The sequence below is a fragment of the Saccoglossus kowalevskii genome, chromosome 10, assembly GCF_978046115.1.
Source record: "Saccoglossus kowalevskii chromosome 10, keSacKowa6.1, whole genome shotgun sequence".
Taxonomy (NCBI): domain Eukaryota; kingdom Metazoa; phylum Hemichordata; class Enteropneusta; family Harrimaniidae; genus Saccoglossus; species Saccoglossus kowalevskii.
In genome coordinates, this window is record NC_140650.1 from 19137220 (window position 1) to 19154006 (window position 16787).

The 16787-nt window shown below is 33.8% G+C and overlaps 1 protein-coding gene across 1 annotated transcript; it reads left to right on the plus strand.

The window, feature by feature from the left end:
* Positions 1-5140: 5140 nt before the first annotated feature.
* On the plus strand, positions 5141-15912 carry LOC100313536 (vasotocin). The gene is given in 4 exon segments (NM_001168017.1): positions 5141-5255; positions 11459-11635; positions 14124-14328; positions 14821-15912. Coding segments are annotated over 3 exon segments (516 nt in total). The 5' UTR covers positions 5141-5255; positions 11459-11470; the 3' UTR covers positions 14967-15912.
* Positions 15913-16787: the final 875 nt, after the last annotated feature.

The following is a 16787-nucleotide window of genomic DNA, read 5'->3' on the forward strand; positions in this document are numbered from 1 at the left end:
ACCACATTACTATACTTGTTACCTGTTGAATGACACATCGATGGCCTACAAAACGAAAAAAAAAACTGTATATCCAATTAACAGATTCAGCATGTATTATTTCCATATTCAACTTTTTTAAAGGGTTAAATTCTTAATGGTTCAATGTCCCTAATATAGCGCCAAACTTCCGATATTTTATCACAAAATGGCAAAAAGCACTCGAAACCAGGGTGTTTAGTATATGTGCGATATTATAATAACTATAATTTATATGTATATAGATCGCCATAATAGTCTCCATGAGCGTTGCTGTCAATCGTCTGCCTCAACACGTCATTGTAAAAAAAGAGGATCAAAACCCATGTTGCATCAAAGTACGTGCCTCAGTTTCATAACATTTTTCTATCGACGGAAGGCTGGGGGTTATACATTATATAACTGTTGCAAATATATGATTAAGATTTTAAAATGTGGAATGAGTGTGCCATCCCCCAAAACGTACATGCATATTGTAATATATATTGATGTAAATAATGAGAACGATTCGAAACACCTTCTTAGTTATTGATAGTATACACGACTGAAATAGATATCGAAAATAATCGATTAGTGACGTCAGAGGAAAACGGAAGACGGTTCGCAGTTATTTTATTGTAGTTAAAAGTCTAGGATGTATTGTGTACGTGTATATTTTTGGTTGCACAACTTTGTTGAATAAACTTGAGCAATAAAATAGTTTAACAAAAATACAATTAAATTTGTAAGGTAAGTGTTCTAATGTAGCATTTTATAATACCTTAGCTTATAAGGATGTGTGTACGGCACTGAAGAATAAACAGTTTTTAAATTTTTGAATTTAAGCTTTTTCAGATCTGATTGTATGGATACTATTTATTAAATTTAAGCATTCTGCAGAATACAAATTTGGAGAAAATTACTAGTCGAATTAGATTAACTTTATACCAACACACCTATTAAACTAGTTAACTTTCAGTTGAATGCGTGTCTGGAGTGTCTGGATAAGTGTTGCACTGGATAAGCGGTTTGGAATATACTCCTTAAATACATTACTAATACATTTCGTGTTGTACACACTATTTATAGTCGCTATATGTTCATGTTCATTTCCGACCATGTATATCGCTGTAGCCCGATGTAAACGTACTATCATGTGTACTTGCTATAAGTCACGTAAACTCTTAACAAATGATGTGACTTCCAGTGACTCACAAGGAACCCCGCGGTTGGTCAGGCTATTTCTGAATCACATACATTAAGTAGTGTGAACGGATGGTGTATAGTTTGAAACATGATACAGCCAAACGAAGATACGATGAAGGTGTGTGAATGTTAATTCTGTGGACGTTGTGAAACAATGTTTCTATTAATTGAATGTATATTGTAAAGTAGATCGTTTATTATAATAGTAAAATAACCTCGCACGGTGATAACATAAACAAAGACGGAATATGTCGAAATGTCATTGTCGATTTTTGTTTCTAGTCGTTATATTTAGCGCTCATGCATAAGCTGTTAAAATGCAAATCGCTGACATTAAGTGGACATTCACTAATACTGTATTTCAACATTTGAAATCGAATCTTTAGATAGCGTGCTAATATACTTTTTGATTTACCAAGCTGGTTAGCCTTTTTGTTACTCTAATCAACGTTTTATTTGACTGTTGTTCTGTTATCCCCGTTCGAATTCAACAAACTACAATAATATTTAAACATTGAGTTAAGATAGTTGGTATGTACATAAATAATAATAAGAACCTTAGATATTGATATATTAGCATATACTATCCGATTATAACATTAATTCAATTTATAAACTGAACATCTGTTTCACCTGTCTTGTAAGGTTCACAACGTTTCATTAAGAGTCAGTCCCTTATCGTTTTATTTTCCAAAAGTCATATATGTAATTGCTTCGGTGGGTATAATCACTTGATTATGTTGAAAATGTTTATTCATAGGATTTCGAAACGCAGGCAGGTTATTTTAACCGCGTGCGTGTTCTTACAGGCGCATGTAATTTCGAATGCGAAATATGAAACTCGATAAACTAAACTTGCACAATCACAGAAATCTCCACATGCAATACATATTCCCAATCGCTACTACTACAAAAATACAGGTACCGCAATAATAGCAATGTATTTAAATGATATTCCACAGACTGTACATACAGCACGTTCTGGATACATCTTTTCAAACACATACGAAACGATTTTGTTGTCATATTCAATGTATTCTGTTAACCAACTTGATCATATTTTATTTTATTTGTATTTATATTTGTATTTATATTAAAGATAGATATGTTTCGCAGTAATACATGTATAATAGACAGAAATATGTTCGAGATGGTATATTCACGGTCTACTAGGTATAGTATAGCATCATCCAAATCGTCGCTAAATATACGCATGGGGGAGATTTTGTATGAAAGGCAGAACTGTAGGCGACGTAGACGCTGACGCAAACGCGGTACTCCCCACTGACCGATGGACAAAGAACGCATGCCGCTACAGGAAATTGTCGACATGCTGCGCCTCTGACAATAAAATTATCTCGTATTTCTGTGCACTTGTCAGCGGCCATTGCATTGTTCAATGTGATTCGAGGCATGGAAAACATAAAATGTATTACAAATTTTCGTGGCGCGTAAATGCCATCATGTCGGGTTTATTTAATTATGTCATTATTGTTCATATTTTTTTTATTATTATACACGAATACATCATTGTAGATGAATAGTCTTTAAACTGTAAGTGGAATGCAGACTCGTGGGAGAATCAAATATACATACAAAGTTAGAATGCGACGCATTGTTGGAAACACTTGAATGCAAATGTAATAAAAAAAAACGTCACGTGAAATTTGTTTTTAAAATGTGTCTAGAATGTGTCAAAATATTGATAAGTCAATAACCTATTGTGAACTGGTTGTATCTACTTAGTTTTCATTCGTATCAGAACTGTAGTTAACGACACGGGGCTATAGAGCCCCCAAGGAATTACAAGAAATCATGTTAATATAACGAGTTAATCATACTGTGATAATAGGAACAAACTACGACGGTCACGGATAAACTACCAAAAATAACCCTTCCATCCATCCATCGACAACAATTAATTATCACTCTTGTTCCAAGGCTGTTCCTTTGAAAATATCAATATTGTAGTAATTGTGTTAGTGGCAGCATATAAATACTTTTTTTTTGTTTTTGCGGATGTAATAGTTTCAAAATTGAAGGTAAATTGTAATAATTTTAACATTTTGACAGTCCAATTGTAGGTGATTCTGCGTTTCTTGTAATCAATGTTGTTGCCTCATAAAATAAAGACTAGCAACTGACTGACGCAAAATGGAATACGGGGATTCAAATTCCCTAAAATAGAGGAAATTTCAATATATTAATCAAAATGTCAAAATTCTAACACACTCCCAAAGAAAGCAACTGTTGCGGAGATCTTTTCAGATGCGAAATAAAATGTAGTAGCAGCTTGTACTGCGATTTGCACACGGGGTCTTAAACATAGACAAGAGCAACGATTGGAGCCGCCAACAACCTGTCTACGTAGATTGATTCCCAGGCGAGTGTACATCACCGACTTGGATCGTACTATTTCTTCGTTTACGCCAAGTTTGACATTTATTTCGTAATTACTGGTTGCCGTAGAGAGGACGTCATGTCAGTTCTAGTTCTTTTTCATTCGGTCGACTTTGTCGAGAAAAAGGTTATATGTTTTTCAGCCGACATACAGTAGCTGTACCTATTAGACAAACGAAAGTTGGATGTACGAATGAGAAGTCTCACTCAATGTAAGCATGTTCTGTTTAAATGTCGAATCAGCGTTCGGCGTGGGCATAGGAATGTTGATATGAGTTGTTTTAAAGACGTAAAGCGTGCTTTAAAGAATTCGTTGTCAGATATTGTGGTCATATAATCGTAGACGATTGCCTTTCCCTGTGTAATTAAATGACGATAAGAAAGCAATAACTAGATATCATATATAAATGGCTTGATTTGCACTAAATCCGTTAAGATTGAACATTATTCTATACACATTATTTAAGTACATGTCAGAACACTTGTTTGTGACTCACCAAACCTTGGAGACGATGCATGAACGCTCGATTATAATTTGAAACATGATTTGAATAGAACAATTTAGTTTTATTTACAAAATAAGTATATATACGTATAACACGATTAAAACGGAAAACATATTATCGTTACTACCACGTGACTGCATCGCTTATGCCACGCTGTGCGCCAAGACCATTACATACAGTAAAATATTTCGACCTGTGTTATGACGTACTAGGTACTACATGTATTTCCTTAACGTCTTTTCAAGCGCACTCCAACAACAAACGTAACTTCAAAGTATAGAAAATGACAGCGAATTCGTCATTCCGTCAATTATTGAAACCAAACAACTCACTGGTAGACAAGTTTTGTGAATAAAAAGAACAAACAAAATAAAACATACATTTGCATTCCTCCTCACAGTTTCTGCTGATTTCCGAATATAATATAATATATATATTCATGAATGATTTTGTTATGCAACAATTGTAACAAACTGCGATCTTTTGTTGATGTATGAAATAATAACACACGTTTAAAAAAATAGTACATTATATTTTATGATGCGTTTTTTCCCTTAATTCTTAATATATGTTCAAACGAATTACAGTAGACCTTCCTCCTGTGTATTATCTACGTCCATGTATATCATCAAAAGGTAAAATGGCGTTAAAAGCTTATATCTACTCAAAGGACTAGTAAATTAACGGTCAATCTTTTGTTGCGACCCCCCCCCCCATTGAGTGTCTTAAAACTGATCATGCGCTTTAAAAGAAGGTGGAAATATGCGTGGATATAGAATGCAACGATGACGTCGTCTTTCCGGCCAATCGATTTATCACGGGGGATTGTTGACTTGTCAATGATTGACACCATCAATGAAGTTAACTCTGTTGGTTTCCCTGTTTAACTGGTGTCACCCATGTTAAACGTGCATGATTAACCGCTCCTACGTCGTGATGGGCTGGCCAGTTTAGAATGCCCGCCAGGCACTCGAGCTTCGTACTATATAAATATTCCCAGCTGACGCTGTGTCAGTGCAACAGTATATAGTGATACGTACAGTGATACCCGAGAAGAATTTATTCATCATTTCATCCTACCGACTCTTACAGGCGCACTTAATTTTCGCAGCTGTTTGTTTTGGTTTCTGTAGCAATTCCCGTCAGGTGAGTCTATTTTACGCTATCGTCAACTTGGTCGTCGTAATTTGATATCGGCCAGCGATTTATACTCGCAGCAGATAATTTGATTTATTTCTCCCGAACACTGTATATATTTATGTAATAGTATATATGTATATATATATATATATATTGTATATATTGTATATGTTCAATATGTTTTAGTGGGTTTTGTTTTAGGTGGTTAGAAATATGGAGAAAACAATTGTATTTCGATCAGTGCCGGTGAGCGTTTATGGCACCGCGTTTTAAATCAGGTTAGATTCGTGAAGTAGCGGTTATACTAGCGCGTTTCGCCGTCGGAAGTTGTTGAGCATTGAAGAATGGTTTTGTTTGAAACTCATCGTAGATACGGGAACACCTACTGTGGCAATATTACTCTTAAAATGGGCTTCCGCGGAGAGCTATCTTTTTTCGCAGACCACATACAATCAATACACAGTTAAATATCTCATCATTTAAATCCGGAAGACGTTACAAGCGGACATTAAATTGCGCCGTGTTCATTCACGGAGTAGGATTTCATATATTTGCATGATTCTAGGTTCGCAATTTTTTTAGATGACTGTCTAAAGATATCTCTTGTTCTCGAAAACAAAACCAAGCATATGGCATGACAATGATAACATATTCTCTTTTTAAGCGAAAAAGAATTTTGAACAAAATTATCATAGTCATTTCGGTAGTCATTGTATTGTCATATAAGATCAGCGATACACGGCGCGGCGAAAATAACTCTCATTTCACAATTGAAATATATAGATATATCATCGTACATCAACACGGATTACTGATAAAAAATATTTAAAACGATATTGCAAAAGACAAAGACTAAATGGTTTTCGAAAGATTGACATACAGTGAAATACGTAACTGTGACTACTATACAAAACATATTTTACAGTAGTGGGACATCCTATAAAACTGCAATTAAATGCTTATTATGAGATTTTGTTCTAATTTTCTTTTTGTGATAGTGAACGGTTACAGTAGGTGTTTAGTTATGCTCCAAATCACTGTCTTAACGAATTTAAGTCTAAGTTACCATCCATCGGGTACTATATTAGATTTTCAACGGATTATATCGAGTAATATACCTTTATGTTACTATGTATACACATCTATCTTTGAAGCCATACTTATATGCAACTTGAGAAATGTATTATCTTGCCTAATTTTCACCTACATTTCGGTAGCGCTTTTTGTTTATTATACCAACAACATAAGTACAAGTACTTCTACCAAACCGATGTTTGACAGGCAGATTACATAGATAACGATGTAGCTCAATTTTGACAAAAACGAAATATCATTTTTGATAACAATGACGATCTATTGTCTACAAACAATATGTGTTGTCATATTTTACGAACAACCAGTCAAAAGCCAGTATGAATGAGAATTTCAATGATTGTTACACCATGTGAGCGCATATTATGCGAACACGCGTTCATTCAGCAAGGGCTTTTCACAGATATGCTTTGACCACCATATTGGATTGTTAACACGACGGTAATTATTTCCGACGTTAGATTATAAACTATATCACATGCATGACTTGACTTTATTTATTAAGTGATGTTTTACGCAACGCATAAGTATGACATCATACTGCTTATACATAAAAAGATTGGCGTAGTTGTTAGCGTCATAATTGTTACTTGATTAACTTATATCTATTGAAGCCCGGAATAAGCCTTTGATTGGGGTTAACATCGCTGATCACTGTAATTTGATTTGATAAAACATTGTAGCACTCTGGTATTTACTTTGCGTCATTCGCGGGATTCTTTTAATGTTGTATCTATTTTAATTAGGTACTGTGACGTACATTGTCATGTATCTAAAAAACGGGGTTATTGCTTTTAGTTTCACGGAGGGCAATTCCTTTTTTGGTTATGGTGACCGTTGTCTGTGCTATAACCGTTATGTTTTCCGTCAGACTAAAACCGCATCGCGAAACAGATTATCTGCCATATTGTCCGCGGCAGATGGTGAATGAGTGCTTGACGAACCTTTCTATGCCATGCCGAGTAGGTATTAATCACATTCAAAATTTGTACATTCATTCTAAAATTCAGCAGATAGTGGGTGTATATTATTCAACAATTACACGAATGTAATTGGAACTATATAAACGGGTCAAAGTTGCCATGTTACGTCATATTATACAGATTATTCCACATGATAAGTTAAAGTTACGAATTAAGAACATTATCCAAGAAGCATTTGGTAATTAAAATGGCTCTAGTTGCAAACCTGTAGTAGTGGATTATGGTTCTACATACTTCCGAAGGAAAGAAAAAAACGGTACAAAACGTCTGAAAATGTCATCACCAGCAGGATTTCGTATTGACAACATCTTTGTAGAATCGAGCTTCCGTCAAAGCCGAGTTATCTCTTTATTCACATGGCACTGAATTAGTTTAAAGGACAAATCCTTTCATTTCACAGTCAGCTATATTGATGATGTACTTTTGATCGATTTAGTGAATGTATTCTATCATGGTTAGATAAGTGCCTTTGATTTAGCTGTAAGGACCAGCTTTTGTACTAAACTATATGACAAAGATGATTTTAATTCTTTTATCACCAGCAATATTCCACTTCATAGCTCATTCCCTATGTTAGAGTCTGTGGTATATATGCATATTTTTTCTTTATTGTCTTAGCTCGTCAAAACTACAAAGTTTTTTAGAGAACGACTAATCTTAACTAAAAGTTAAAAAGGTTTTGTGGCAGATAAATGAGCCTGTGGTTAAATATGATTGTTACAAATATGATCTCAGATGGCATCAATGATTCTTGTCTGATAATTTCCATACAAAAAACATTTGACTATGCCTCTGGACATGCTCACTCATTTCGATATCACATTATGTATATTATGGATTCTTTATGTCCTTCTCCTATTGATTTGACTATGTAATGTGATGTTTTGTTTTTGTAGTCAGTCATTTGTATTGTGTTCTGGATTTGGTAACATTTCTTCCATGGCATAAATGTAAAAATATACGGTTGGGTATGTCATTCCCTATTTATTCATCTATGAATATATTAATCTCTAATAAACCAATTGTTTTCAATGAACCATCTACCAGTGATACCAACCACTGTTCTAACTCTCTAAATCAAAAATTAGTACGTTCGTTTTTGTAACGTCTTTATTTCATTGATAGGAAGGAAACTAAACTAATTTGTATGATGCTTTTGCTATTTACACAAAGTAATGTTGATGTATTTTTTGATAACCAAAATGAAGTTGGGCCATTTTGATTACAGATCATACCATCAAGCGATTTTCTTGGATAAGAAGCTTGGGATATGGATATGTTGATTTAGTAGTTTTCCAACATTGTATTGCGTGGATATGCAAATGAGTAAAAACGATAGCTTTAACGGAGTATTTATTGTCACAGTGAGGATTTGACTAAGCTGAGTTGTAATCCCGGCTGTTATGTACATCACAACCACAAACCTTAGTAACAATAGTAGTTTGAAAAAATAATATTAAACCTTAAAATTTTCTGAATAATAAAATAACCAAATTAGAAATGTTCAATTAAAACTCGACACTCTTGGAACAGCGTAGAATCCTGCTGGAAATAAGAAGTCGATAAAAGCGTAATGTAATAATAGGTAATAAAACTATGAGACACAAACGATCTCGAGTCTACCCGAGTATAACTCTCTGTCAGCCAGTTTTCTGTCGACGTGTCTTTGTAAATTCTGTGATTGTAGTAAAAATTCAGTCATATCACAGCGAGACCCTTAGGAACATAGCACATTTGAATATTGGTATGATGAATTAGCCGATGCGAAGACCGCACTGTTTAACTGACTTGACTTCAACAATAGCCCCAGCATAGACTTCAACCAACTGGGTTTCCCTAACAGCTCCACGGGACTCTAAGGTGAATAACCGTGTCCGCTCACTTAATTAGCACATTATTAACAATGTAAGGAGAGTGTGTGGTGTTAATGATTAACTTGCGCGCGATTCAGATATTATTATCTATTTTACTAAGAGCAATGCCAGTATTGTTGGAACTGCGGTATTCCCAACTTGAATGCCAAACATTCATCTTAATTACTGCAAATGTTTTGGATATGACCGTTTAATGTCATTCGAGATATTCGAAGCGTTGTAAGTTTTGAACTACGACATCAATATCAAAACCTAATTAATATACACAGAATGATTTAAGATTGTTGTAAATCATCCAACGCTAGGCAATTTTACTGTTTTATTTTACAAGAAAGATTCCCTGGAAGTAAATTGAACAAAATGCTTTATACGGTACAAGTGTTAATATACATAATTTGTGGAACTACTTTATAAGCGGAACCTTTTTAGCAACGATTACATCACATATTTGAGGTACAACAAGTGAGTGCTGTGACTACGAAAACAAAAATAAAGAGCAATAAAAAGGGGACAGCGTTGATTGCTAAAGTATCTGCCACTTTCATCTTAACTCAGCGTCATGTGACACTTACCGGCTGACAATGTATGCAAATTTACATCTTTGGCGACAAGATGTCGGTGTCTAGCTGGGATGCACAGACACTGGCCTCATCAATTAAGAGTACGTTACTGTTGAGCGCATATGATGACTAATATGCTCCGGGGTAATGTTTCTTTTAAGTGTAATTAAATAATAATTAATCTTAGGATTCTTAGATAGATGGGGCGGCTAAACCAAAAAGAGCTGAGGTTTTTGCCGGCATTTAAATTGAAAAACTGAAAGAAACGTAATATTTTATTAAATTTACCGCTGAATCTGTCATGGTTTATCGTACATATAGTATCAACTGACAAGATATTAAAACAAGATTGCATAGTAATATATATATATATATATATATATATATATATATATATATATATATATATATATATTTTTACTCAAAAACTAGTGAAATTCAATTGTCAAAAAAAGTATAGTAGTTGATAGACCACGTTTAATCCATTTGACCTGAATGCTCCTGGCTAGCGTGCAACCTAGCACGTACAACTTCCGATTAATGAACACACAACTACTTGCCACTTGGAAAGATTTACGTTCACATCCTTATCACATGCAAGAGGATACTCCATGCCGCAAGATATGTCAGCGTTAATGCAAAGCCAATGGTTTATCGTGTAGAAACTATTCTGAATGCGATGCATGCATTTGCACCTATAACAATTTCGACTTTGCTGAAGCTAATAGTATTATGCATAATTTTGTTTATTTCAATTTCAAGCTTGCGAAATAAGTAAAACATGGACCCTTTAATTTAATTTAATTAAATGTAACATTATGTTGTTTAGATTAAAAACCTATTTTGTAGAGAAATATATTTTTTGAAACATGAAGTTTTCGGCAGTATACCTTGAGATCTGGATATCATTTTCCATTATTCTGTTGTAAAGTTTGTATATCATGAATAACAAAGCGACAATCGATTTAAATAAAACGATTGTAGAAATTTTAATTTATTATGTACCTACGACTACGAACAAAGGGAAATAAATCGGAAATTGTAAGATCACGAATTTGGTATCCTGTTCATTTTATATATCCATTTCGCATCTTTATTATTTCTACTTTTATACAACTGATACAAACGCCTTTATATATGATTTATTTTTATTTTGTGAATTTCATTATTTTAAAGAATGCTACTTCTTTAATTTTAATAGCTAAGAAATATTGAAATGTGGTTACATTGTAAACAATGAACGTACACGTGAAAGACGTCGGATTACATGTTGATAATAGCTTTATTGAAATCACACAAGACTGTTATATTTATTGTTCACAGTTGAATTTTGTATAATACGGAACACAGCCAGACATGCATACAAACTTTAGGGGACACAGAGTAGGCTCGGATACCAAACATTTCGGATAATCGACATTCTACAGTACTAATAATTGTAGAGAAACAGCAAGCTTTATATTATGATCGATGCACTCACTCCATTTAATATTACGTGCTAAGTTATGAGCATATATATACATCGTTAATACATTTTACTATATACACATAACCATCAAATGTATTATTACAGTTAAAATTTGTTTTATTACCACTTGGTTTCCGTATTTCATGTTAGCGTAACTTTTCTCTCGTTTGTTTCAATTTTCGATACTGAGAAAATGTATTTAACATCGAGTTTTTTTTTTCTTTTGATTTAGCTGGGATTGATTATGTTTGGAACGCCGGAAAGATTGTCGTGGAAGGTTCTGACAATTGCAGTTATCTTCGTGTGTGCTACTACAACCTGCGAAGCATGTTTTATAAGTGACTGTGCTCGAGGCGGAAAACGATCCCCTGGTTCGGCGCTCACTGGGGCAGGACATCCACTGAGACAGGTAAAAGAACATATGTTAACTGTTGAGAAACTTATATTTTGGCAAAAGTCAATTGAACTTCCATAAAAGCTGTATTGACGACAAAACTAAATTGAAAATCGAAATCTTGTGCAAATGCCCAACAATCAAAATTGTTACTGATCGAAACCTAACGAATTGCACCGTTTATTATTTATCTACTTCACTACATTAGATTCCGGCATGCATTTCAGTTTCGAATTTTGCTCAGTTGCTACCCTGAGCACAAATAACCTAGAAAGTTCGTAATGTTCGTTGTTCACTCAGATGCAGTACTCCAATGGGTATACTAGTCATCATATTCATTCAAGGGGGGGGGTAATGATTATACAGGAAGTAATTCAAGAATATTACGTGCATGACTAATCTTAATAACAAATCTTCACATGAAAATTTTGTTTAATAAGCTTTGTTATTAAAAAAAAATAGTTTGTCGTCGATCGTCGAATTTCGGTGATTTTAAGACACCCTAAATCGCTGGAAACAGCCAAATATACATATCCGCTCGGAGATGTTCGACTATTGGTGATGCCGATTTCGATATCTTTTTACTATTTTACGTATATTGCCAAATTAGTATTCTAATTTAACAGATTATTCCACTTCACCAGATATTATTCATTTTATTATCACAAAATGAGTATAATCACTATTCAATAAATTTGACAATGAATTTGCAAGTAAATTTGTGTATGTTGTTTAATTTACGGTTAACCCCTGATGAAGATGATAATTGTTTCAAAAGTAAAATTCAAAAACTATAGTATATATATATATCAGTAGTCTGTTCATTAACTTCAATATTCATTTTTGAAATCCTTTCGGACTCATGAATGCTCGAAGAAATGTTATAAAACACAAGTTTTGCAGACGTCTTATTTATTTTGTTAGAGCTTCTAGTAATCTGTAGTGATATTATTTAATATCATATTTGGGCTGCACCCCCGCCATCTTATTGTCTAATAGCAGTTTTTAACATGTGTGCATTATCATGTAAGTGAATGGATCTATTCAATAAGTAGGTTAATATTATTTTCATCGGCATTTACCGAAATAACACATAACACCTTCAGTGATATCAAGAATAAGGTGGTAATAAAAGCTTACACACATGGTAAGTAAGAATGACAAATAGTGCGTGATTTATTATCGACACTTTAATTAACTTGGCTCCACATGGAAGCCCATCAATAACATGCCATTACAAGTTTAGGACAAAACCAAAAGTAGAATATTTTAAGTTTATCATGTATCACTCATGTATTATTCCTTTCGCACATATATGTCGGCATGTGCAACACACTTTCAACGAAAAACACATCACATGTCTTTTTTATCTATTGTTACTTTTTGTAATGACATATAATATTGAAAAGGTTAAAATTAACAAAAATGCTCCCCTTAAGAAATACACAATCGTTAGTTGGTTGGTTGGTTAATTTATAGTGAGTTCATTGAGTAGGGTTCCCAAAATCGGGGTTTTCGTGAATAAATAGATACACGCATGTGTAATAACAACATATTCTTCGTTTGTCTATGCCAATAATCACTTATGCAGTATACCATGCATAGAGATACAGATAATTCACATAAACCACGATTATAAACAGTAGTAAGTTCGAATTGTTTGCGGAGAGCTACTCTCCTGTAACAGCAATACATCACATGTCTTTTCGCAATGTGGCAAAACAGTGACAAATTGCAGAAAGGTTTTGGAAGGAAATCAACGGAGCTTCTTCGTATTTCTTGAACTTTCGATCGAAAATAATATATTTATCACTTGGCCATGTATGTAATTGGCTTCCTAGAGTAATAACCCTCAAGATGACGCATAGCATTGTGGGTATAATATCTGTGTTTCAAAATGTGTCTCTAAATAATAAACATATTTGGTATGCAGATAAAATGTAGTGAAATAAAATAAGTGCATTTACAAGCAGGCAACGCAATATAAACGACGAGAAAGCATGTCACAATGCATTAGTGTGAGATATGTACCTAAAGACATACTTTCAAAGAGTATTTGTTTAGAAAATGGGACAAATTGTACTCCATACGTAACATTCCCCATATTTTCGATCCGAGTCTTACTCTGGGAACATTGCCTGTTGGTAAACCATGGTTAACTATCAAACAAGTGACGCTGACTCTTAAGAAACACACAGTCAGTTTGGATGAGAAAAGATGGTGTATATAATAATAGGCATATGTACGTCATATCCTGGAAATATATATCCATAGAGGAAAGAAATAATATTGGTGCGAACTGTGATTAATTCAAAGCAGTACAATTGAAATAAAGCCAATCGTTTAATCCAATTCGAGGAGAAGATGTACGTGAACGTTTTTATTGAAAAATACATAGATATTAGGAGGATAAACGGTCATTTCCCAAAGAAATCAGTTTACTATGTATGTACGGACAAAAGAAGTGCCATATAACTAAACTTTGCTTACGTTTACATTTCAGTGCATATCGTGCGGATCCAATAACTCAGGTCATTGTATAGGGCCAAGTATTTGTTGCGGTGATTTTGGATGTTATTTTGGAACACAGGAAACTGCCGTCTGTCAAGAGGAAAAAAGTATTCCTGTGCCGTGTGAAAGTAAAGGCACACCGTGCGGAGAATATGGTCATGGTAATTGTGTCGCCGATAAAATTTGCTGCGAAGAATGTAAGTGAATTTTATTGCAGTGATAACCTCTCTACTAATACACCCTAGGGTATTTTGTATATTGAAACACCATATATATTGTAATTTATCTATATTCGTGAAATTATGGCTCCGAGTGATATCGACTCTGGCGTGTTCGCGTCACAAACAATTCTAAGAATTATAGGTGTATTCAAACGTATATTCATTAATGTGTACGAATTACTACAAACTATATTATATATGTGTTACTATATATTGAAAATTGACATTTGCGCTACCAGTGACCCACTGTTAAATAAATAGCCTAAAGAAATAGTAAATCATTTAATTGAGATATGAAAGGGGACACGTGTCTACTACATCATATCCAAAATCCAAGGATATTTGTTGAATTACCGGATGCATTGAACATATAAACTTAGATAAACTAAGGTTGTTGCCTGGAAGTTATCATAGATGTTATGTTATGTTATAAATTATGTTATGTTATGTACTCTTTATTTTTTACAGATAACTGTTCATACGATGCGAATTGTACAACCAAGAATGACGGTTTTCAGAAGGCAGACTCATCGTCATCAACTGCTTTCAAGAGAGCGTTCAAAGATCTACTAGAAGACAAAATCTTTTCTGCAATGAATGCAAGACGCCGATGAAAATAACACTGTGCTTTTTGAATACAAGGACGAGGTCAATGCACTTTGCATACGATTGTTTCACGCACTTGTTCTTACTTTTGGCAATGGTATACATTATACAAGTTATTTTTATTTGTTTTCAATTCTAGACTACATAGAGTTATATACAAACAATATAATCTCAACACGGTCTAGTCCAATAGAATTCCAATTTGCATATGATAATTATGAAATATGTTTTATCCTCGAGTGAGAAAACGATTCAGAATACACAAGTTACATTTCGTTGGATGTCAGACAGGATTCGTAATTTCAATTTCTTACAAATTGATTCTGCCAAAATAGTATTAAATGTAGTATTGAATCTAAAATTCTATTATTCAAGTATCTCGATACCTGGTATAGTTAGTAAAATAGTTAGTGAATAGGTTAGTTAGTAGGTTAAAAGAAGTAGTCAACATATTTAAAACTGCAACGATGGAAGTGTATATCATCGTTTATATTGTTGAAATTATCACCCCCCCAAAAAAAACTTCATGTGTGCAATTATCAGTAATTTCAGTATTCTGAGTGAAATCGCTACAGTTACTGTGGATTATATCAAGAACGGGCAACACGTCAACTATATGTAAACTGTGCTGCCACGTATCACGCCCGATAAAAAAAGTATTCTGCCTTTGATTCAGACTAGTACTAGGAACGATACATTTATGTTAAGAATCTTAAGTGTGAATACTACAATGACCAATAAAACAATACCCTATTACGTCAGGTTTAAATTTTATTGTATCAAGTTGTGTATGTGTTATAAATGTATGCAATGCACGCAGTTAAAACTCTAGTAAACACTGTCATTTATCTAATGGTTTTGTGAAGATAAACATAACATAACCTGTATTTATTCAAGTTATTGTAAATATTGTTGATCATTATTAAAATGTGCTCAGGCCAACGTCTTCTTTAATATTGTCGCTTCTATTGTTCATGGTGTTTGGATATGGCACGTATATATACGTCTTTGAACAGGTATAAGGGAGGGTCGACGGATAAATATCCAACTTCATAGATGGATACAAAAATGAATCTGTTTGCGATGTAAATAAGCCTATAATCATAGTCAATTTCTGTTTCGAATACTCCTGGCTCAAGTACATAAATAGCGTGTGCTACGTTTAGATCAAGAAGTGTTTAATCATTTCACTTACACTTGGTGCCACATTTTAATGTTTCACTTCTTTTCACTATTTTATCATTAATTTTTTCGGAATGCCAATTTTAAGATTCAATCTTGAGCAGTAATTAAAAGGGCCTACTGGAACTAGGCTCCATATAAGAACTATTAAAGATAAGTTTAAAAACTGTTAAAACTAACAAAAGGGCGACTATTGAAGGCAGCTTTTAAGAGACTCTTTCAGATTTTGGAAAGTGTTTTCTTCTATATATATATGACATTGAATACAGGTTTCTTTATGACTAAAAGACATCTTTGGAAACCGTTTGCATTCAATAGTGTGTTTGATATGATTCTCTTGTCTCTGTAACGTTACTGTACAATAATACACATGATCAACTGTTCTTGATACTGTCAAGTTGACAATTTAAGTGTAAAGGCCGGTTTCTGTACACACGAGTGGGATGGAATTAGTTTTTTAATTTGGATGATTAGTCTGATTACCAGTTGCTATGGTTGAGGAAAATTGCTTGCCGAGTTGGTCATGTTTCCTAAAAGCACAGACACCTAACATCCTTCATCAATATTTTTGACATGCATTTGCTGTTTTTCCTTATTAATGCATTTATGCATATTAATGAGGTAACACAAACACCCCTTCTTCTACT